Consider the following 23,831-nt stretch of genomic DNA (forward strand, 5'->3'; position numbering starts at 1 on the left):
GCTTACTAAGAGTTAGTTGGATATTTTTCAATTTTTATAGGGTAAACGTATACTAAGGTGTAGCTGGATAATAGTGGGGTGTAAATAAAACTCACCCTTCTTTTTACTCATTGGGCAAGCAATAATCGGTTAACTAGTTAAGAACGTATTGGGCCTTTTAGCCCAAGCTCTAGATAGCACAGGCTCACTGGTACTGAACTCCCAAATTTCAACACCAAACTTGATTAATCTAATATATCAATGTAATACTAAAGCTCGGAGAAAAAATAATTTAGGGGAATTCTATGAAGACACAACAATGAAAATATTGACTCACAATGAGATACGTGTTAACATCTTTTTTTTTTTTCAGGTTAAATTAATAAAACATAAAAAGACAATGATGAAAAAAGGCAATAAATTCATTAGTTTATTTTGGTGAGTGGCTAAGTGCACGAGTTTCATCAAATTTTTTTTTTTGTTTTTAACATTTCTTTTCAGTGTGTTTGGATTTATAGATTTGGGGGGAGTGGAAGAGAAGGAATGGGATGGGAGGGGAGGGAAGAGAAGGGAACGTATAACACATTTTCATTTCCCATGTTTGAATAGATAAAAAAATAAATGAAAGAAAATTAGTTTAATGTATTAATTTATCCTTCTTAATTTTTAAGTTACAGTGTTATTTATAAGGTTAAAATATGTTTTTAATTTATAAATAACTTAATTAGTCATCTCTTCCCTCTGAATGACTTCATTTTGGAAGGAAGAATTTTGACAAAATTTAATGAAATTTTCCTCCCTAATATCCTCAAATTCATCCCCTTAATCTTTTATAAACTATCCAAACAAGGGAATTGGAAGGAAACTCTATTTTCATTCTCTTCCCTTCCTCCCAAATCCCTCAATCCAAACACACTCTAAACGTTTATTCAAACGTTTCTTATAACTCTTACAACGTCGTGGAGTACCACATTCATCTATATTACGACTCCTTAGACTTGATGTTGTGGTGCAGGTCCAGATCCCACAATAGAGCCCATGAGAGATTAAGGCCCTACAAGGCCTGCTTTTGAAGGCCCAACCCTCTGTTTGTCTAGGTTGTTTAACTCGTGGGTAGCTTGGGGTGTTAGGGCACTTTTGGATGATCAATCTTATTCTGTGCGTATTGTTTCTTTGTATTTGTAGTTGCTGGAGAGACTCACAACTAAAATCTGGGAGAGTGATTCTCCCTCCTCTGGAAGTGAATTCCTACTATTGTAATCGTGTTATTTTGGAATCTCTATTAAGTTCTTATTAGACACTACTTGGTTCATCGGTGCTTGTGGTGTTCTACTGTGGTTGCATCAATTTTTGTATCTGAGCCTTTGCGTGGTACCAGATGAGTACTACACGCAGCGGTCGTCAGTACGGTACCCCTGAATCTAGTCTGGAGCAGCTTATGGAATCTGTGGTGCAGTGGATGGACTTGATGTCGGACAAACTGAACACTCTTTGGGAGCATGTCTTCCTAGTAGAACCCAATGGTGTTGAAAAGGATTCCGCGTTAGCTGAGGATCCCTATGGCCTACCAGATACCGATGACGCACAAGATCGCGGCAGTCGAGCTTCTAGCCTAGCCGATTTTGGCAGATCTGGACACATCTCCCAAAGACACCACCGTCGGTGGACCTTTCCCCCTACCACCAACTCAAATTACACCGACCCTCCCTCAATACCGACCCCCACCTCCAAATGCCAGGCCACCCCCACACCTTCCCCCTCCACTTCAAAGGCCCTTTCATACTACCATACCCCCACCCCGTTATCATGAACCAACCCCACTACAACCATACCCACCTCCCCCTCCCATATACCGACCTCCCAACCCACCATATCTAGCAACCCACACCCAGTATCCCCAATCACACGCTGACTACCCCCGTGACACCTACCCCCATTCCTATGATGGAGCATACACAACAAGTTACCAAGGTCAGGAGTAGAGTGCTCCAACAGGGTTTCACAGAAACTACGACCCCCATACGGACGTGTCTCGGCGAGTTAAACTGGAGGTTACTGATTTCTCTAGGACTGCAGAACCTAATGAATTCAAAGCTGGTTGACCACCGTCGACGAGTATCTGCAGTGGTATAGTGTGCCAAAGTGGGCCAACATGCAGTTGGTTAAAGCGAAGCTTAAGGGGGCCGCCCATCACTGACTGGGAAGTTATGAAGGGGCAATTGAGTCAGAAGTATCTACCAAAGAATTATCGAGCATTGAAATTTCGTGCTTTGCTCAACTTGCGCCAAGATCGTTCCACCGTGGATGAGTATGTACATCAGTTCCACGACCTTAGTGTCCGTAGTGGTGTCACGGAAGATGAAGAACAAACACTGACTCGGTTCATTAACGGCCTCAACGATGATATCAAGAGACATATGCTATCACTACAGTTGTCAATCAATACCTTGGAAGAAGCCCATCAAGTTGTCAAGGAAATTGAGACCCAACTTAAATCCTCTTCTTACAAATCACGTTCCAACTTTAGTGATAACCGCTCTCCTGATGTGCCGAACTTTCGAACCAAACTGGAGACCTCACTTGCTGGTTCGGCCCGCAACACTGGTTTGAGTAAAACACTGGAGAAGATTTCGGATGGTGCTGGTCCTAGATGTTAAAAGTGTAATGGCCGCGGCCATTATGCCGTCCTATGCCCAACCAAGAACCAGAAGGTGACCCTAATTTACGAAAGTTAACTATTACACGTATCTCCAGAGGAAGTGGAGGATCCTGAACCGCAGGTGGTGGAACCAGGGGAAGTAGAGGACTTAGAGTTGGAAGCGTCTACCCTTCCCAGCTGTGTTATTCGGCGAATCTTGACAGGGTAGATTCATGATGATGATGACTCTAATTGGTTGCGGTCTAGCATTTTTCATACTCAAGTGGAGTTTGCCAATGGGGCGATAGATGTTATCATCGATAGCGGGAGTGGGATGAATGTAGTTGCTGAAGATCTAGTGAAAAGAATGAAGCTTGAGACAATTGTCCACCCGAAACCTTACAGTGTTAGCTGGGTTAATGACACTTCAACTCGTCAAATTTCAGTGTTTGGTCTCTTTTTCATTGGGCAAATATAAGGACGAGGTTCGTTGTGACTTCCTCCCTATGACTGCCTGTCAACTCCTTCTCGGTCGCCCATGGCAATATGATCACGACGTGACATATCGTGGACAAGCCAATACTTATACGTTCATGGATAATAGCCGCAAGATCACACTTCGCCCCATGAGTCCCGCAAGATCCAAACCTCAGAAGCTTGCCCTCCCGATGTCGCAATAGCAAGTATTAACTTTAGCTCAGTTTGAGGAAACATGCAATGAATCTCAACTATGTCTTTTGTTAGTGGGCCATACTGTTAGTTCACACGTTCCATGTGTGGAAGTTCATGATGCTGCTTTGTCTAAACTCTTGGAGGAATTTAATTCTTTGATGCCAGACGAACTACCCAACAAGTTACCTCCCATGCGTACCATCCAGCATGCAATTGATCTAGTACCTGGCTCTAGTTTGCCAAACTTAACCGCATACAGAATGAAAGCAAAGGTGCATATTGAGCTACAAAAAGCAAGTGGAGGAACTCTTACAAAAGGGATTCATTCGAGAGAGTAGCAGCCCCTGCGCTGTCTCGACCCTACTCACTCCAAAAAAAGACGGAACTTGGCAAATGTGCGTGGATAGTCGGGCAATTAACAAGCTCACTATCAAGTATCGCTTCCCGATTCCTCTTTTAGATGACCTTATTGACCAGCTGTGCGGAGCTCGTATATTCTCCAAAATTGACCTTAAAAGTGGCTACCATCAAGTCCGCATTAGGCCTGGTGATGAGTGGAATACCGCTTTCAAAATCCGTGACGGACTCTATGAATGGCTTGCGATGCCTTTTGGCTTATCCAATGCACCTAGCACCTTTCATGAGATTGATGAATCATACCTTCAGAGAGTATATTGGGAAGTTTATCGTCATCTATTATGATGATATACTTGTGTTTAGCAAGACTGTAAATGATCACATTATACATCTGCGACTTGTGTTTGAAATTTTACAGGATCAAGAGTTGTTTGTGAACTGCTAGAAATGCTCATTCCTTCAGCCGCGGGTCTCTTTTTGGGTTTTGTGATCTCTGACCAAGGGGTGGAAGCGGACCCAGAGAAAATTCGTGCCATCCTTGAATGGCCAACACCGGCAAGTACTCATGATGTCTGGAGTTTTCATGGCCTAGCCACTTTTTATCAGCGTTTCATACGGGGATTTACCTCCATTGTGGCGCCTTTGACGGAGTGTCTCAAAGCTGACTCATTTCAGTGGACCACAGCCGCTAGTGAAGCCTTTGCTAACATAAAGAATCTGATGACGAATACTCCTATCCTGCGGGTGCCGGATTTTGAACAACTCTGTGATGCTTCGCATATTGGCATCGGTGGTGTGCTTAGCCAAGGAGGTCACCCGATTGCTTTCTTTAGCGAGAAACTCAACGAGTGCTGGCGGCATTATTCTACGTATGACATTGAGTTGTATGCGCTGGTTCAGACCATCAAACACTGGAAACATTACCTGGTGTACCGAGAATTTATTTTGTTTACCGACCACGACTCATTGCGCCATCTTCAATCTCAACGGAAGCTCAATGCTCGACATGCCTGATGGTTTGACTTCCTCCAACAATTTAATTTTGTGATTAAGCATAAGGCAGGGAAGGACAACAAGGTTACGGATGCCCTTAGCCGGAGAGCCCATATCCTTGCAATATTCGAGGCTACTGTTACGGGGTTTGAGAATTTTCCACTTCAGAATGCTACTGATCCAGACTTTGCAGGTCCTTGGTAGACCCTTCAGGAGGGGGGCACATTACCCACGGGTGACTATCTACTTCAAAGCGGCTTCTTGTTTCGCAATTTAAGGCTCTGTGTCCCAGTCGGTTCAACTCGTGACTTTCTCATTTTGGAATTGCATGAGGGGGGCCTAGCGGGTCATTTTGGAATTGACAAAACACTGTCATTGGCGGAAGATCGCCTTTTCTGGCCCCATATGCGTCGAGACGTGGTAAAGGTGGTGAAGCAATGTCGCACTTGTCAACTAAATAAAGGATGCAAACGCAACACGAGTTTATATACTCCTCTGCAGGTTCCGAACCATCCCTGGGAGCACCTGAGTCTTGATTTTGTACTGGGTTTACCTCAAACGGCTGCTGGACACGACTCGATTATGGTGGTAGTTGACCGGTTCTCCAAGATGGCACATTTTGTAGCTTGTAGCCGCACACATGATGCCTCCCGCATCGCGTCCTTGTTCATCAAAGACATTGTGCATCTCCACGGACTTCCTTCGAGTTTAGTCTCGGATAGGGATAGCAAATTTGTGAGCTATTTTTGGAAAACCCTATGGCTGAAATTAGGAACAAAGTTGAAGCACTCAAACGCCTTCCATCCTCAAACAGACGGCAAACGGAGGTTGTCAATCGTAGCTTGGGTAACCTGTTGAGGTGCCTCATTCATGACCAAGGGAGAACATGGGACACGATTCTTCCTATGGCGGAGTTCGCTTTCAATAGCTCAACCAACTGGACTATTGGGTGCTCACCTTTTGAGGCGGCTTATGGCTTTCAACCCAAGGCCCCTTTGGACCTCCATTCCCTTCCCAGAAAATTACGTCCGAGTGAAGTTGCCCTGGAATTTGCAGACCATTTTAAGTCTGTCCATGCAGAAGTTAAGCGGCGAATTATCTTGAGCAATGATAAATACAAGAAGAGTGCGGACCTCCATTTTCGCCATGAGGAGTTACAAGTGGGTGACTGGGTTCTAGTGCGTCTAAGGGCTGAGCGGTTTCCCTCCGGGTCTTATCATAAACTCCACGCGCGTAGGGCGGGTCCGTATCAAGTTAAAAAGCAGCGAGGCCCTAATGCTTACTTAGTGGAGTTACCAGACACTCTGAAGATAAGCCCAATCTTTAACATCGAAGATCTTACGCTCATCCAGTCGCCGACTTCTCCTGCCTTGCAAACTCCATCCCTGCCTTCCGACTCAAGATCAACAAGAACTTCCCGCAACTATCCTAGATCATCAATTTGTGTCGACACGACGAGAGGGCTATGACAAGTTCTTGGTTTTGTGGCATGACAAGCCTTTGACAGAGGCTACCTGGATGCTGGATTCCCAACTCCGGTTAGTGTGCCCCGGGTTGTTAGAACAATTCCTTCTCAGTGACTCGCCGAGGGCGGCTTCTTCAAATGGGGAGGGAATTGGTGCAGGTCCAGACCCCACAATAGAGCCCATGAGAGATTAAGGCCCTACAAGGCCTGCTTTTGAAGGCCCAATCCTCTGTTTGTCTAGGTTGTTTAACTCGTGGGTAGCTTGGGGTGTTAGGGCACTTTTGGATGATCAATCTTATTCTGTGCGTATTCTTTCTTTGTACTTGTAGTTGCTGGAGAGACTCACGGCTAAAATCTTGGAGAGTGATTCTCCCTCCTCTGGAAGTGAATTCCTACTATTGTAATCGTGTTATTTTGGAATCTCTATTAAGTTCTTATTAGACACTACTTGGTTGCATCGGTGCTTGTGGTGTTCTGCTGTGCTTGCATCATGTTGTTGTGCAGAAGTCATATATTATTCCATATCACACAACAACAACAGTAAAGCTTAACCACACTAGTACTAGTAGATACACTATTCTATAGCACTCTCTTCACTTTAAAGATGAAGTTATTCCTTCATATATATATATATATATATATATATATATATATATATATATATATTATAAATCTCTAGTTGATATTGCACATTTCATTCTTCCTCTTTGATCTGAAGGTCTCCAGCATCCAAACCAGAATTGCTGCTAACTTTCACCATGATTGTTCCCTTGTCGCACCCGAATACAGCCCTATAATGCATAAATTAAGGTCATTAGAATCACTATTTAGATCTTGGAGTGATAGATATACAACCAAAAGATCAATGAATTAACTAAAACTTACTGGTTTGAACCTCTGATGCACCCAACTGCCCAAACTCTTTCAAGACCATAGTTCAATTTGCTCTCAAGCCTGTTTTGCAAATTTTATTAATTCTAAGCCAGAGAAATCAATGAAGAAATGTATTTAGAAGTTAATGAGAACATTGCAAACACAAAAGTACCCGTAATTGTTTGCATTCCACATTCGGATAGTCTGATCTTCAGAACATGTTATTATGATGGGAAACTCTGGAAGGACACACACTGCTGTCACATTGTGTTCATGACCTTCAACCGTCTGGACGCAAGATCTGGTTTCGTAGTCCCAAACCTGTCGATTTTGTGTATATACAGCATTAGTAAGAGGTCTTATTAAAACATTAGAAACACACATTCTTAACAGAAGGCAGAGTTACAAGCAGGGTTGCAGACCTTCACTGTATAATCGTCTGAACCGCTTAAAAGATACAATTTATCTCCATTTATGAAGTAATCCACAGAGTTAACCCCTTTCGAATGCCCTTCCAACGTAAAAATTGGAGCGGGGGATTCAAGATTCCAGACCTTAATGGTTCCATCAAGCGACGCACTTGCAAAAGTATTGACCTCAACAGGGTTAAATGCAACTTGCATCACATAATGCTGATGTTCTTCAAACACTTTAGTGCAAATCCAGCCCTTCTCCCAATCCCAGACTTTTATAAGCTTGTCGTCTGACGATGAAAGCAAGTATGGAAGTGTCGGATGAACAACCACAAACCTAATAAAATCTGTGTGCGCCTCAAATTCTGCAACTCTTTCCATTGTATCGTAGTTGTATACGCGTATAAACTTGTCGTCAGATGCAGCAACAACCCAGTTTTTCCGCGCTACAAACTTCGCTGATCTCACTACAAGAACATAACAAATGTTAGGCATGCATGCATTATATACATTATCAATCATGAATTGGTGGATCATTGAAAAAATGTTCTATCATAAAATATTTCAGTACCGGGTGAATCTGTGACCTTGAATGTCTTCACTATAGCCTGTGAATACCAGAATAATGCAGAATTTGAATAAGTAATGAGCTGATAATGGGTTGCCATGAAACTCCATTGCTAATGTGATAATGTGTTACCTGTGACTGGTAGTTCAAGATGCAGACAGTTCCTGAATATAGGCTTGTTAGGATCCTGCATCATAATTCATCATTTATCAAGAACAGATCTAGAATGCAATATATTATATATAAGAAATCAATGGATATATATATATATAGTTTTGTATTACCATGGTTCAGTTGGATGCAGATCCACAGATTTCACTCTTTCAGAGATTTCAGTGAATACCTTCTGATCAAGAACATAATTAAAGAAAGTTAGATTTTATTAACACACTACAAACATCAAAATTTTAAGTGAAACATGAAATTAATGGAGGAAAGAAAATATGACACCTGAATTTCTAGCGAAAGAGCCTGTTTCGTAGAAAATGTGCATGGAAGCAAGAGCAAACACACAAACTGATCGTTAGTCCAAGTAAAAAAAAAAAACTATGAAGTCTTTATTTTTCATGTTTAATAAAAGGTATTGGGAGAAACGGCACCGTTTTAGAAACATTTTTCATGGAAGCCAAAAACAAGATCAAACAGAAAAATCGGTGAAGAATACATGTGATTACTAACTAACCATTAATCTTCAATTATCAGATGATCCGGAGAAGGAGAGGGAGAGAGTGAATGATTGATTAGAAACTGGTAGCTCGTAGGATAATTTTCTTTGATACACCGAGGCAGGAGCTCTATATATATATATATATATAGCACCAGAATACTTCGCAGTTAAGGAAAAATGTTCATGCACCAGCACCATGTTAACAAAACGTCATTGTTTCTTAGTATATGATATACTCTTCTTCATATGTTTGTCATCAGATATGTTCCAGACCGTCCATTCTAGAATTTCTTGTAACTGGCGGTGGTGATCAACCTTCTTACGCTGCCCTTTTTGACCAGAAAGTCTATAGAGTTTCTTCTAGGAAGCTATCAACAGTGCTTTGGAGTTGGAGTTTGGATTAGTCGTTGTTTTATAACGCGGTGATTGTTAATCTATATGGCTTTGACCATCAGTTCAGTGCACGGAAATTTTGCTATAAAGTTTTTGGCCCAACAATGTTGTGGGCTTTTGTTGAATTTGGGTTGGGCCCACAAACGAGATCGATGGCGCGAAATAAGTGCTCAAAGCCTTAAATCAAAGGCCCTTTATTTGCTATGAATTATGAAAACGACGTATCCTTATGCAAAACTTTATTTTTTTAAAAAATATTATATGGTGTTATATGGAGTTTTTTTTTTTAAATTTTTTTTTATGAAAAATAATGAATTTTTTTGTCTTTTTGACGTCTTAAACCAAATATTTCCTAAATTAAATAACAAAATAATCCCCCAATTTATAAATATAAATAAAAAGTTATAAATTCTTATTTTAATAAATTGATCTTTTGTAATTCTCTTTAGGTATCAATAATTATGTTAAATTAATTATGATGACGTCCAAAATTTGCTCAAGTTTTTAACGTATAAGGATGGCGAGTTAGCTGCAAGGAAGTGATTTGACTAATCTTCGGTGACCTACACAAGAGAAGAGAAAGTTACAGGGTCCCCGAGCTCCTTCTCATGGGACTCTCTGACATTCAAGTTAAAAGTTATGAGTTCTGAGACTTGAAACTATCTAGTGCAAAGGTTCCTTTTTATAGGTTCTTGTAGTCCAGTTCTATCAAGTAAATGTTTTTTTTCCCTGATTCTCTGGTTCCCTTAGATGTTAGTCACATGAGGGTCACTAAGGTGATGTTTTTCCGGTGCCGTTTATACTGCTCAACACCTCTACTGTGCCTTGATTGGCAACTCAGTGGGAGCTTGTTTAGTACCTCAACAACATATGAACTCATTACCAAGTGACATAATGTAATGTATTTTTTGGAATCATTAATTACTTTACTCAAAAATTGAAATCACACTATGTTTGGTATGACCATTTAAGGTACATCATGGTTAATATAAAGAGATTATGATATTTTTATCGCTATCATTTTTTATCACTATCTTCTAAGTATCTTCTAAGTATTGACATGTTACTCATCGATAAAGAGATTATGATACTTTTATGGCTATCATTTTTTTTAAAAAAGGACCAAGCAAATTATTAATGTCGTTCAAACCTTACCTATCTTTGTATGATATTGTCTGCTTGAAATTTTTATTTTCATTTGAATAGTGCAGGGGACACAAATGCATGACAAAATATTCCGCAAAAAGGCATACATCTATTTCATGGGAAGTTAAAATAGGGTTATGTTTACACCTTTAGAGAGATATCGGGCTATGCTAGAGCTCCCATTGCAACCCACAAGTTCCAATGCCAGAATAAAAAATGCAATAGTGGTGCAGCTTAATGACAACACTCATATAACAGGTCATACAATCGTTTTTAAAATAGTAGTTCTTAACTGTATATTTGAAAAAGTTTAATGATAATTTAAATTCTTACAACATTCAAATATTGTTGGTCTTCTCACTGATATAGGAGTTTTTTGAGAAAAAAAAGTTTGCAAGTGGCCTTGATTCACATGTTGGAATTCCATTTGAAATTGAATGGTACTAAAAATTATATATTTGGAATCAACGTATAAAATTCTTTCGAACAATTAATTCAGAACTAAAATAATGAATTGTAAACTGTGCTTTAAAAAATAATTGAATCTATATTAAAATAATAAATTTTGGACAATGAATTTTAGGACAAAATTAATCAATGGAATAAACATGTTGGACTCCCATGGGCTATCAAACTGATGGACTATATGTCATTTTCGTTTCAGAACTAAAACACTAAACATCAATAATCGAGAAATGTTATAATCCACCAAATTCACGCGTTTTATGAACGATCAGTACTTGTTGAACATATTAACTATAGAGGACCCATATGAAGAAATATGAACAAAATAGTTGACCAAAGATTAGTTGAAAGTTGTAAATCATAAAAGCATGGTTAGATTTTGATAAGAAACACCTTTGTATTGATTTCCAGAAGACACAATACAAGGAAACGGCTAGATGAACCAGAGAAAATTACAGAAAGTAACTATTTAGAATTCTTGATTGATGCCCTAACACAACCAGAAGCGTAAAATATATACCCTCTAACGGCTTAACCTTACAACAAAACCCGACCCAGTAAGGCCCAATACAAACTTCACTTATAGCCCAATGGACTTCCTATCATTCCCGCCTCCTTGGAAGGACAATCTTGTCCCCAAGATTTTGTGTGGGGAAAGAGATTAAACATTGTGTTAGCCTCTTCCCAAGTGGCTTCATCCACTGATAGACCAATCCACTGCACTAAGAATTCAATTTGTTCTCTTCCCTTTTCCTTAATTCGTTGTTGCCCCAGGAAACCAACAGGCTACAACTGCAACTCACCTTCATCGTTGAACTTGGGAAGATCTTGCATTTTTATCACCTTTTGGCCAACTACCTTCTTAAGACAAGAAACATGGAACACAGGATGCACTCTTGAATCAGCCGACAATTTAAGTTTGTAAGCTACAACACCAATTTTTTTTAGAACTTCATAAGGGCCGTAGAACTTGGGTGCTAGCTTCATATTACCTCGTCGATGCACCGTTTGTTGCCGATAAGGCTGTAGCTTAAGGAATACCATATCACCAATTTCCAAGTTTCTTTCGGTGCGATGCTGATCAACCAGCTGTTTCATTCGATTTTGAGCTTCCACCAGGTTAGACCTGAGTTGACATAGCAACTGATCACGACTCTGCAGTTCAGTAGCCATTGCCTCTACCTTCGTAGTTCCATACTCGTAAGACAGAAGAGTGGGTGTTGGTTTGCCATACATGGCCTCATAAGGTGTCATTTTGATGCCACTATGAAAAGAGGTATTAAACCAATATTCAGCCCACGCCAACCAACGAGTCCACTTTTTAGGATATTGTCCCGCAAAGCACCGCAAATAAGTTTCCAGACAATGATTCACAACCTCGGATTGACCATCAGTTTGCGGATGATAGCCCAAACTGAGCTTCAACTTAGTACCCTACAACTTAAACAACTCTAACCAAAATTTGCTCACAAATACTTTATCACGATCACTAACAATAGACTTAGGTACTCCATGTAATTTAATGACATTCTCAATGAACACCTGAGCCACAGAACTAGCTGAGAAGGGATGTTTCAAAGCTGCAAAGTGAACTCCCTTTGAAAGCCGGTCTACCACTACCATAATTACAGTATATCCATGGGAGTCTGGTAAAGATTCTATAAAATCCATGGTGAAATCCACCCAAATTTCTTCTGGAATTGGCAGAGGCTGTATAAAACCAGGTGTACTGACTGTTTCATACTTTTGTCTCTGACATGTATCACATTCCGCAATATACTCCTTGACAAACTTGCGAATTCCCGGCCAATAAAACATACGCAGCACCCTGTGAATGGTTTTATTATATCCCTCGTGGCTAGCCAACGGACTATCATGTAACTCATAAAGTAGTTTCTGCCGCCATGGAGAGTGAGGACTCAAGACCATACGACCATTGTATCTTAAACACCCATCCTCCACTGCATAATTCTTTGCCAGAAACATGGAATTTTGTAGCTTCCCTTTCATCTCTACCACCCATGGGTCATCATTCAAATCACTCTTCATCTCCTCTAACTAGGAAGATATTACACTCGATAAGGAACAGTGTAGACGTTAAAATCTACAATCAATTTGTTATCGTCGATCGAGGCCTATGACAACCCTGCAAGATCAAAAAAAGGTAGGTTGACCGTCAAACTTGGACACCGGTGTGGTGTCGGTGGAACAAGCTCCGACGGTCAAGTCAGTCAACAGTAGGAGGCGTTCAAGTGAGAGAAGTGAAAAGCTTTTTAGAGAGAGAGAGAGAGAGATACCAGGTAGTTTTCCCCTTAAATGAGGAGGGATCCTCCTCTATTTATAGTGTTGCAAGCCACGTGACTAACTCGTGTCGACCGTACGGACGGGTTTCCTTGGTGGGCCGTAATTGGGCCTGTACCCCAGTCAAAGGTCCAGCAATTGTATAAAACTCTGGGCCTTATACACCTGTTCTTGTATCTGATCTTATCATGAACCTCGACCTTCGCACAAGATTTGGGCCAAACGAATCTTTGGATGGACATTTGGGCCTATCCAACCATGGGCTTCATTGGGCCCTTCGGCTCATGCGCAACTATATAGGGCCAACGATTTTTGACCGATACGGTTTGTCCCCCACTCCCGGAGTCAAGTTTCTTGACTCTAAGAGTAGTCAGGCCACTTGGGCTTTGAAAGTTAGACTCTCTTGGGTCTAGTTGTTCGTTTGAACGGAGGTCCTTGGCCACTTGGGCTTTGAACGTTAGACTCTCTTGGGTCTAGTTGTTCGTTCGGACGGAGGCCCCTGGCTAGTTGGGCCTTGAACGTTAGAGTCTCTTGGGTCTACTTGTTCGTTCGGAAGGAGGTCCCTGGCCACTTGGCCTTTGAACGTTAGACTCTCTTGGGTCTAGTTGTTCATTCAGACGGAGGTCCCTGGCCATTTGGGCTTTGAACGTTAGACTCTCTTGGTCTAGTTGTTCGTTCGGACGGAGGTCCCTGGCCACTTGGGCCTTGAACGTTAGACTCTCTTGGGCTAGTTGTTCGTTCGGACGGAGGTCCCCGGCCACTTGGGCCTTGAACGTTAGACTCTATTGGGTCTAGTTGTTCGTTCGGACGGAGGTCCCCAGCCATTTGGGCCTTGAATGTTAGACTCTCTTGGGTCTTATTGTTCGTTTGATTTCCAATGGTCCTTCCACGTGTATTTTGAACCCGAAGTGATATTTTTCGTTAATTGTGGTTGCCAGCTGGTCACCAAATTTCTGGCGTTTGGCTTGCCAAAGGTTATCTCTTAGGGTTTAGGGGCATTAAATGTAACCTCTTTTGCACGTCTCCTGGATCCTCGTTCCTGTTGTGACGGCTGATGGTTTTGTTTCTTATCTGCAATTAATGCGGGGTAATGATTTCATCGGTTGTCGTGTCTTCTCTTTCTTTAAACGATATTTGATTTTCAATTTTTTCATTGTTGCTTCATCTCGCTACAGAGCTCTCCTTGTCCCTTTTGCGAGTTCTTATTTTTCGCAGCCACAGGTGATTCTTCTAGTGTTTACCTTTGCTTTTCTCTTTGTTTTTTGTTTCTTCTTTTTGTTGCCACCGCGGCTTGGCCGTTTCCTTGGATTCTTGGCCGGTTTACGTTTTTTCAACGGTTTCTTGGTTTTTATTTCCACCGTGTCTTCAGCCCCTGGTGGGATTCTTTGGTGACTGGTTCTTATGACTTCCGCTTCTCATTTGGAAGAGATTGCCAGCATTAGGGAGTCTGACTTGGACAAGTTTAAAGATAACAGGCAGTCTAATTTGGTCTCCGAATGTGACACCGTTCGACCAGTCGTGATGGATAATGACGAAGGTAAGGAGGAACGAAGTAAGATTGGTATGAACAGACAGAACCTAGCGGTGGTCGGGATCTTCCGCCCAGAGACGGGGATGAGCCAATCGTTGCAAATGGCGTTCCACTAAATTTTCTAGTGAAGACCAACGCCCCATCTATTAAAGGAAATGACGTCACAAGGCTAAAGTATTGTTACAGATTTCTGAGCGGAGCAGAGGTAAAAGCTCCAGCCTACTACCAAAGGATCGATTGGGATGTACCTGGGTGGATTGCTATGTATGAGGCTCCGTTTAAGCTAGGCCTTCATTTTCCGATACCCAAGGTAACGCGAGACGTATTAGGGTACTTTCGTATTGCTCCATCCCAGATTATGCTGAACGGGTGGAGGCTCCTGCTTGCCGTGGAATGCCTTAATGAGAGATTGGGACGTTCGTTCGGCTATAGGGAACTGTTGAAGTGTTACTATTTATAGGAGCATCTCGGGGATACTGGCCGTTATTCGTTTAACTTGTATAGGGAGAAGCAAGGACACCCTATTTTGAACTTGACGACGGTCGATCGGGGCTGGAAAAAAAAAATTATGGGTTCGGGGAGATATGGTATTTGGTTCTGGCGGACCGGGTAAAGTTCCGTTTTCTTGGAGGAAAGCCAATGAGTATACTTTGCAAGTTTAGTTCGTTCGCGTTTTACTGACTGGAACTTATATTTCTTCTCTTGTAGGGAACTTAAGCACGAAGCCAGTTTGTGAAAATTACGAGCGGGTTTTTAACAACTTCGTTGGGGACCTGACCACCAAAGAAAGGGATTGGAAGAACATCTTGTCAGAAACTAATTTGCGCAGGAGTTCTTTGTGGTCGTACGTAGGGATATACAAGAAGGTACACCTGTACCTAAGTTTAAAGATTTAAGTACTGTTTTGTGCGCAACTAGGTCGTATGAAGTCTTAGGATACCAATTTTCTTTTCTGTGACCTTTGAATATAGAAGAGAGAGGATTATCGGACGACACCATGGCCGGTCCAGTCGACGTCAAAAAAGCAAGCGATGCATTCGAGCGGAGGAAAAGAGCTGCTCAGGAAGCGAAAAGGACGAAGGCTTCGAGAAAAAAGAGTGAAAAAAAGATTTCACTCGAGGTTGAGTTGAACGTCGTGCAGACTGCTTCACACGATGTTGTCAGGGGTGGTCCCCCTCATCTCCCCAATCGAACAAGCCAAAGAGGAAAATGAAAGAACCGGAAGAGTCGTCCGACGACATTACCTTTACCTTCCCAGCGGGGACATCTGCTTTCTCAGACCTTGGAGCTTTTATGACTGTGGCAGGCGACATGATGTTCCTGATAGATGTAAATGAATTTACTGATTACACAACCGAGAGCATAGCTGATTTCAACGCTACTTATGCGTACCGGGTATGTATTCTGCCGATCATAATTTTAGTAGAAATCACGGAACTTGCCATCTTACTATTCCCTATGTTACTTCTGTAGGTTTTTGAAGGTTGTCTCAATATACGCGAGCAGTATGGTGTGATCAAGAAAAAATATATTGATGCATCAAAGAAAATTCAAGAATTATCGGCCGAGGTTTCTTTAAGAAAGAAAAAAGTGTAGGTAGCCTTATCCAACACCAAGATGGAGGAAGAGAAGAGTGCGTCACTTGAGAAGGAGATTGAGGAACTTAGATCTCATATTCAATCTATGAATGTTGACCGCAAATCATCTGAGGACGAGATAGCCGACTTGAAGAAGCAATTGGAGTCTACAGTTGATGACGCTGTTATCTGTACGACCGGGAACTTAATGCGGGAATTTAAGGAAGGGAAGTCGTCTGAGTGGGAGATTGATCTTCACATCCGTAACCACGAAGAGTATTTAAGAATGTTTGCTGAAGATGAAGATGATGAAGATGATGTTGGCAAGGCAAGCGATGAAAATGCCGCCAACGGTGGTGATGCTCCCACAGAGGCATAAACCTTGGTCGGAATTTGACAACGGTGATACGACTTAGTGTCGTTTGTCATCTAGCATAGTATGTTTAGGATTTTGTTTTTGGTTAGCCAAGTGATGGCTTTATTTTGGAGATGTCTTTTGAACATCGATTATATCATATTTCCTTTGTATTTTGATTTTGATTATTATGGACTTCTCTTGACTATATAATATTGATCTATTCATTCGTCTGAAGCATGTTAGTAAGAATCGATCGAACAAAGATAGAACAAAAGAAGGGAGTCGATTTCACTTAAAAATGATACAGCTTAAGATGGATAGCGTTCCAACTAATGTTTAACTCCCGACCGTCTTTGGCTGTGAGCTTGTAAGCCCCTCGTCCGACAATTTCCCTTATCTGATAAGGTCCTTCCCAAGTCTGTCCAAGCTTTCCTGCTCCATGCTCCTTGGTATTCTGAAAGACTTTTCTAAGGACGAAGTCTCCAACTCGAAACATTAGGGCTCGAACGTTTTTATTATAGTGGTGTGACATCTTTTGCTGATAGATGGCCATTCGAACCCTAGCATCCTCTCTGAGTTCCTCGATCGTGCTCTGGCTGATCCATTGACATCTGACTGAGGGAAGCCCGACCTCGATTGGAATGACCACTTCTGATCCATACACTAGTGAGAATAGAGTTTCGCCTGTCGGAGTTTTGGTCGTCATCCGATAAGACCATAGTACACCAGGCAATTCTTCCGCCCACTTGCCTTTAGCATCTTCAAGCCTTTTTTTTAAAGTGTTCATAATAGTTTTATTGGAGGACTCAGCCTGTCCGTTCGACTGGGGGTTGCGCGGAGTGGAGTAATGTAACTCAATCCCGTACTTACTATAGAAAACTTGAAATTGATGACTCAGAAACTGTGAGTCATTATCGGTCGTAATTTTCTTAGGAATACCGTACCTATAGATGACGTTCTTCTAGATAAATTTCTTGACCTCATTATCCCGGACTTGCTTGAAAGCCTTTACCTCGACCCACTTCGTAAAGTAGTCCGTCAAGACAAGAACATATACTCTTTGGCCCGAAGCGACCGGTAACTTGCCAACTATATCCATTCCCCAGTGCATGAAGGGCCACGGTGCGAGCGTGGGATGAAGTTTCTCGGGATGAAGATGAGAAACTTGGGCGAATCGTTGGCATTTATCACAAAGTCGGACGAAGTTAGCAGCATCTGCTCGCATCGTAGGCCAGAAGTAGCCAGTCGTTAAAGTTCGATTGGCCAGGCTTCTTTCACCTGAATGGTTCCCACATTCTCCTTCGTGTAATTATGAAAGGATGTCTCCACCTTGCCTAGTCGTTACACAGCAGAGTAGAGGACCTGAGTACGACTTCCTATAAAGTTGACCTTGTCAATGTACTTGATCAAAGGGGTCATCCAGCTGTCCTCGATGGAAATTGCAAGGACTTTATCAACATCTTCGGTTGCCGGGACTTCGAGGTGCACAACTGGTATCATTTGTGGTTCGTTCGTCTGTAGGGCAGATCCCAGGTTGGCCAGTGCATCCGCGTGTGAGTTTTCGAGACGTGGCACTTGCGTTATAACGAATTCCTCAAACGTATCTCAAAGCTTTTTTGCTAACTCCAAATATGTCATCATATTGGTTTCGCGAGCCTGATAAGTCCCAAGCAGTTGATTAACAACCAACTACGAATCTGACTGAACGTAAATTTTTCTTACCCTAAGCTCCTTTGTGAGCTCCAAATCAGCAATAAGGGCTTCGTATTCAGCTTCGTTGTTGGTAGCTCGGAACCCACAACGAATGGATTGTTGCACTATTTCCCCAAAGGGTGAAGTGAGTACGACTCCGAGCTCGTTTCCATTCACATTGCTGGAACCATCGACCGAGAGAGACCACGTCCCTTCTGGATGCTCTGTTAGGCATAACAACTCGTGCTTCGCTTGGGCCTGGATTGGTGGAGTAAAGTCAGCTACGAAGTCAGCCAACACTTGAGACTTCATCGCCGTCCGAGGTTGAAACACAATGTCATGTTCACTGAGTTCCACGGCCCATTTTGTCAATCGGCCAGACAATTCGGGCTTATGGAGTATGTTACGCAGCGGGAAGGTTGTAACAACAATGATCGGGTGACATTGGAAGTACGGACGTAATTTTCGTGCGGCCACCGTGAGTGCTAAGGTTAACTTTTCAAGTTGGGAGTACCTCGTTTCTGCATCGAGCAGGCTTTTGCTGACATAGTAGACTGGCAATTGTCGATCGTCTTCCTCCCTAACTAATACAGCACTAACGGCCATTTCGAAAACTGTAAGATATAATAGAAGTGACTCACCCTGCTTTGGCTTGGAAAGTAGTGGTGCCGATACCAAATACTGCTTCAGCTGTTGCAAGGCTTCTTCTGACTCGACCGACCATTCAAAGTCCTTGCTCTTGCGAAGAATGCTGAAGAAGCTGTGGCACCGATCGGACGAGCGAGAGATGAATTTGCTTAGGGCTGCTACTTTTCCAGTCAGCTTCTGCACATCCTTCCTGCTTCTCGTCGATAGGATATGGAGAACCGACCGTATTTGATCCAGATTTGCTTCTATTCCCCTTTGAGTCACCATGAAACCAAGGAACTTCCTGGCCGACACACCAAAAAAACACATGGTTGGGTTTAGTTTCATGTTGTACTTTCGAAGCACTTCGAACGCCTCTCGCAGGTGCTCCAGATGGAATTCAGCTTTCAAGGATTTCACCAGCATGTCATCGATGTAGACCTCCATAGTTTTGCCCAGCATAGCAGCGAACATTTTGTTGACCAACCTTTGGTATGTCGATCCTGCATTCTTTAAACCAAAAGGCATAACTTTATAACAGAAAATACCTCTTTCAGTGATGAATGAGGTTTTCTCCTGGTCGTTCGGATGCATGAGAATTTGGTTGTAGCCTGAGAAGACATCCATGAAGCTGAGGAGTTTACGCCCGGCTGTAGAATCGACCAGCATATCGATGTGTGGGAGAGGGAAGGGATCCTTTGGACATGCTTTGTTCAAATCAGTGAAGTCGATGCAGACTCTCCACTTTCTGTTTTTCTTTTTGACCACAACAACATTCGCCAACCAATCCGGATATTGAACCTCACGAAAGGAGCCTATGTCAATTAGCTTCTGAACTTCCTCGTTTATGATACGATTGCACTTGGGCGCAAACTTTCTTCTTTTCTGTCTGATAGGCTCATGATTTGGATCGACCTGGAGTCGATGGGTAACAACTTCTGGATCTATTCCTACCATATCGGTGTGCGACCATACAGAGCAATCATAATTCTTTGTGAGAAATTCAATCAACTTAGTTCGAATATCATATTCAAGGCGTGCAACGATCTGTACTTTGTGATCTGGATAGTCCGGATGGATCTGAATGCCATCCAATTCCTCCATGTCTGGCGAACCTCGGTCGACTATGACAGCTTGGTCTCCCGAGGTCGTCAGTTGCTGTAATTGCTATAAATCATTTGTTTTTCCTTTCAAGGCACTGGTGTAACAGTTCCGTAAAGCAAGTGGTACGTTGAAGGTACTGCTTTCATCTCATGGATCCACGGTCGATCGAGTATGATATTATAAGGAGAAGAACTATTCAACACCACAAAGTTAGTGTTGAGATTTATTCCTTCCGTGTAAACCAGCAAGGCAATCTCCCCTAGGCTGTAGCCCTGCTCTCCGCTGAACCCCAAGAGTATTGTTGACCGACCAACAATATGGGATTCGTCGATTTCCATTGCTTTGAGACAACTTAGGAAGAGGACATTCGTCGAGCTGCCATTGTCAACTAAGACACGTTCAATTGCATAATTAGCAACAAGAATAGAGATTACCAAAGCATCGTGATGTGGATTGAGTAATTGCGTGGCTTCATCGTCGATGAAACTTATAATCTGTCCGGACGGCGGTGTAACAGGTTCGGCTGATCGCAGGATTGGATTTACAGCCTTCGGGGCATTCCTCTTTGCAGCTGAATGCGATATGCCACTGATCTCGGATCCACCGATAATGACTCCAACTGACCCCTTCGGCTTGGGGTGAGCTGGTGGAGTCAGTTCTCGCTCATTCCTTCTGGCCATGGTTTCTTTACCCTTTTCGGTCAGCACATCCTTGAGGTGCCCACGGTTCAACAACTCGATAACTTCATCGTGTAAACCTCGACAATCCTAAGTGGTGTGGCCGTGGCCTTGGTGGAAATCGCACCATTTCGATAAATCTCGACGATCTCCCGGGACCTCATTTTGCTGGGCCACTGCACTTTGTTCCCCAAGCTCTTAAGAGTGGAGATCATTTCGGTCGGTTCGATATTAAACGCGTATTCCTGTTTCTGAAAACCGGACGAAGCAGACCGAGATCGATCGTATTGTCATCTGCCATGGCGCGATCGCTCAGCCCTCGGGGTCGATGATCTTGGCTTTGGTCCTTGCCGACTCCAGTGTTTTCGGTGCTTCTCCCGACCGAAGGTGGTGGTTGATTGCTTTCATCTTCATCCCATTTCACCTGGGCCCATGCGCGAGCTAGCACATCTTCCATGTTGGTGCACAGGAACTTCGTCAACTCCTTATAAAGTTCGTCGGAGGGTGACAAACCCTTTCTGAAAGCTATGACAGCTGTCTCCACGTTGCAACTAGGGATCAATACCTTCTCCGCCAAGAAGCGACCAATGTATGAATGAAGAGATTAGTCTAATCCGCGTCTGATTTTCTAAAGATCGTCCAAAGCCTTGGGTAACCTCCTGCTGCTAGCGAACTGCTCTATGAAAAGATCTGTCAGCTGGGCGAATGAATTGATAGAAGCATTAGGGAGGTTAATGAACCATTATAGTGCTGGACCGGTAAGACAACATCCAAATGCCTTGCACATGCATACTTCGCGAGATTCCCTCGGCATAGTGAGGGTGAGCATCCTCTGTCTATATTGAGTCATATGGTCGTCCGGATCGCTGGTTCCATCGAAAGGCGCATGTTAGGAAGATGAAATTTTTTCGGCATTTCCACCAAAGCAATGCGATCGGCGAATGGAGAGTCAAAATAACTGTCAGGCAAGCTTTTTCGGATCGGCACCGGTACTCTGGGAAGTCGTCTGAGGAACGTCTTGACTTCGATCAGCCTCTGGGCGTCGGTTAAACCCTCAAAGGAGTAAGACAATCCGGCACTGGTTGTCATGGTCGGGCGAGTTGGTGGGGGTGGAGGAAGTCCATGAATGGCATTAGATTGTTCGCTGACCGACAAAGGGAGGTGCGGGGTATTGAATGATTGAGATCGCGGCTGACAAGAAGTTTCAGTCGGATTGGGAGAGTCCAGTGACTGCATCGAGCCGATGTTAAGACGGACCTGTGAGGTCGAGGGCGGCATGGAAAGCTGGGCCATCAACTGCTCTACTTTACCCCTCAGGGCAATGTTTTCTGCCGGGACGGAGGCACTCTCGGCCTTTGCTATAGCTTTGTCTTCCACCATTTGAGCCTTCAATGCAGCCAGCTGAGTAGCGAAATCATTTGAATCGTCAGAAGACATAATGAAATGGAGAGTCGTCCGAAAGTAGTTGATCTAGCCGAATGATTGTCAAGGTCCCACGGTGGGTGTCAAACTGTAGACGCTAAAATCTACAATCAATTTGTTATCGTCGATCGAGGACTATGACAACCCTGCAAGATCAAAAGAAGGTAGGTTGACTGTCAAACTTGGACACCGGTGTGGTGTCGGCCAAACATGCTCTGACTGTCAAGTCAGTCAATAGTAGGAGGTGTTTAAGTGAGAGAAGTGAAAGGTTTTTTAGAGAGAGAGAGAGAGAGATACCAGGTAGTTTTCCCCTTAAATGAGGAGGGGTCCTCCTCTATTTATAGTGTTGCAAGTCACGTGACTAACTAGTGTAGAACGTACGGACGAGTTTCCTCGGTGGACCGTAATTGGGCCTGCAGCCCAGTCAAAGGTCCAGCAATTGTATAAAACTCTTGGCCGTATACATCTGTTCCTGTATCTGATCTTAACATGAACCTCGGCCTTCGCACTAGATTTGGGCCAAACGTATCTTTGGATGGACATTTGGGCCTATCCAACCGTGGGCTTCATTGGGCCCTTCGGCTCATGCTCAACTATATAGAGCCAACGGTTTTTGGCCCATACAGTTCGTCCCCCACTCTCGGAGTCAAGAAACTTGACTCTGAGAGTAGTCAGGCCACTTGGGCTTTGAACGTTAGACTCTCTTGGGTCTAGTTGTTCGTTCGAACAGAGGTCCCTGGCCACTTGGCTTTGAACGTTAGACTCTCTTGGGTCTAGTTGTTCGTTCGGACGGAGGCCCCTGGCCATTTGGGCCTTGAACGTTTGATTCTCTTGGGTCTACTTGTTCGTTCGAACGGAGGTCCCTGGTCACTTGGGCTTTGAACGTTAGACTCTCTTGGGTCTAGTTGTTCGTTCGGACGGAGGTCCCTGGCCACTTGGGCGTTGAACGTTAGACTCTCTTGGTCTAGTTGTTCGTTCGGACGGAGGTCCCTGGCCACTTGGGCCTTGAACGTTAGACTCTCTTGGGTCTAGTTGTTCGTTCGGACGGAGGTCCCTGGCCACTTGGGCCTTGAACGTTAGACTCTCTTGGGTCTAGTTGTTCGTTCGGACGAAGGTCCCTGGCCACTTGGGCTTTGAACGTTAGACTCTCTTGGGTCTTATTGTTCGTTTGATTTCCAATGGTCCTTCTACGTGTATTTTGAACCCGAAGTGATATTTTTCGTTAATTGTGGTTGCCAGCTGGTCACCAACTTTCTGGCGTTTGGCTTGCCAAAGGTTATCTCTTAGGGTTTAGGGGCATTAAATGTAACCCCTTTTGCATGTCTCCTGGATCCTCGTTCCTGTTGTGACGGTATTTTCAGTTCCCCTTCGATAAACAATATCAAATCATACCCTAAGAGCTTCGTAATCCACTTTTGCTGTAGTGGTGTGTGCACTTGCGACCCCAACAAGTGTTTAATACTCTCATGATCAGTTTTGATAACAAACTTGTGGCCAATTAAATACGAGCGGCATTTATTCACAGCAAAAACTACTGCCATAAGCTCCTTCTCATATGTGGACAGACCCAAATGCTTTGGGGCTAAGTGTTTGCTAGCAAAAGCAACCGGTCTACCACCTTGTGTCAACACAGCCCCTAGCCCAACTCCGCTGGCATCCGTCTCCAAAACAAAAGGTTTAGTAAACTCTGGCAAGCACAAAACTGGAGTAGTACTCAATGCTCTCTTCAAAGTGTTGAATGCGCTAGCAGCCTCTTCAGACCATTGAAATTTTCCCTTCTTTAAAAAGGTAGTAAGTGGCGCGCTGAATTTGCCATGGTTTTGCGCGAACTTTTGGTAATAATCAGTGAGACCCAAGAAGCCACGTAAAGCAGTTATAGAAGTGGGAGTAGGCCATTCAAGCATACTTTGAAT

At 43.2% G+C, this 23,831-nt stretch overlaps 2 protein-coding genes across 3 annotated transcripts; one reads left to right on the forward strand and one right to left on the reverse strand.

Moving 5' to 3' along the window:
• Positions 1 to 3,682: 3,682 nt before the first annotated feature.
• LOC119995522 lies at positions 3,683 to 6,108 on the forward strand. The gene is made up of 5 exons (XM_038842043.1): positions 3,683 to 3,977; positions 4,065 to 4,540; positions 4,700 to 4,832; positions 4,932 to 5,304; positions 5,412 to 6,108. Exons 1-5 carry the CDS (start codon positions 3,683 to 3,685, stop codon positions 6,106 to 6,108), a joined length of 1,974 nt encoding a protein of 657 aa, XP_038697971.1.
• Positions 6,109 to 6,751: 643 nt separating this feature from the next.
• Positions 6,752 to 8,776, reverse strand: LOC120001020 (coatomer subunit beta'-1-like). Of its 2 annotated transcripts, none has more exons than XM_038849245.1 (9): positions 8,641 to 8,720; positions 8,409 to 8,429; positions 8,243 to 8,301; positions 8,091 to 8,145; positions 7,962 to 7,998; positions 7,400 to 7,857; positions 7,150 to 7,298; positions 6,990 to 7,058; positions 6,752 to 6,895 (listed from the first exon to the last, which is right to left on the reverse strand). In XM_038849245.1, exons 1-9 carry the CDS (start codon positions 8,641 to 8,643, stop codon positions 6,799 to 6,801), a joined length of 948 nt encoding a protein of 315 aa, XP_038705173.1. In that variant the 5' UTR covers positions 8,644 to 8,720; the 3' UTR covers positions 6,752 to 6,798. The 2 variants fall into 2 exon arrangements, with proteins under 2 accessions (XP_038705173.1, XP_038705165.1); XM_038849237.1 differs by having other exon boundaries at positions 6,753 to 6,895; positions 8,243 to 8,304; positions 8,641 to 8,776.
• Between the last annotated feature and the right edge of the window lie 15,055 nt (positions 8,777 to 23,831).

This window comes from Tripterygium wilfordii, chromosome 1 (assembly GCF_013401445.1).
Source record: "Tripterygium wilfordii isolate XIE 37 chromosome 1, ASM1340144v1, whole genome shotgun sequence".
NCBI lineage: Eukaryota > Viridiplantae > Streptophyta > Magnoliopsida > Celastrales > Celastraceae > Tripterygium > Tripterygium wilfordii.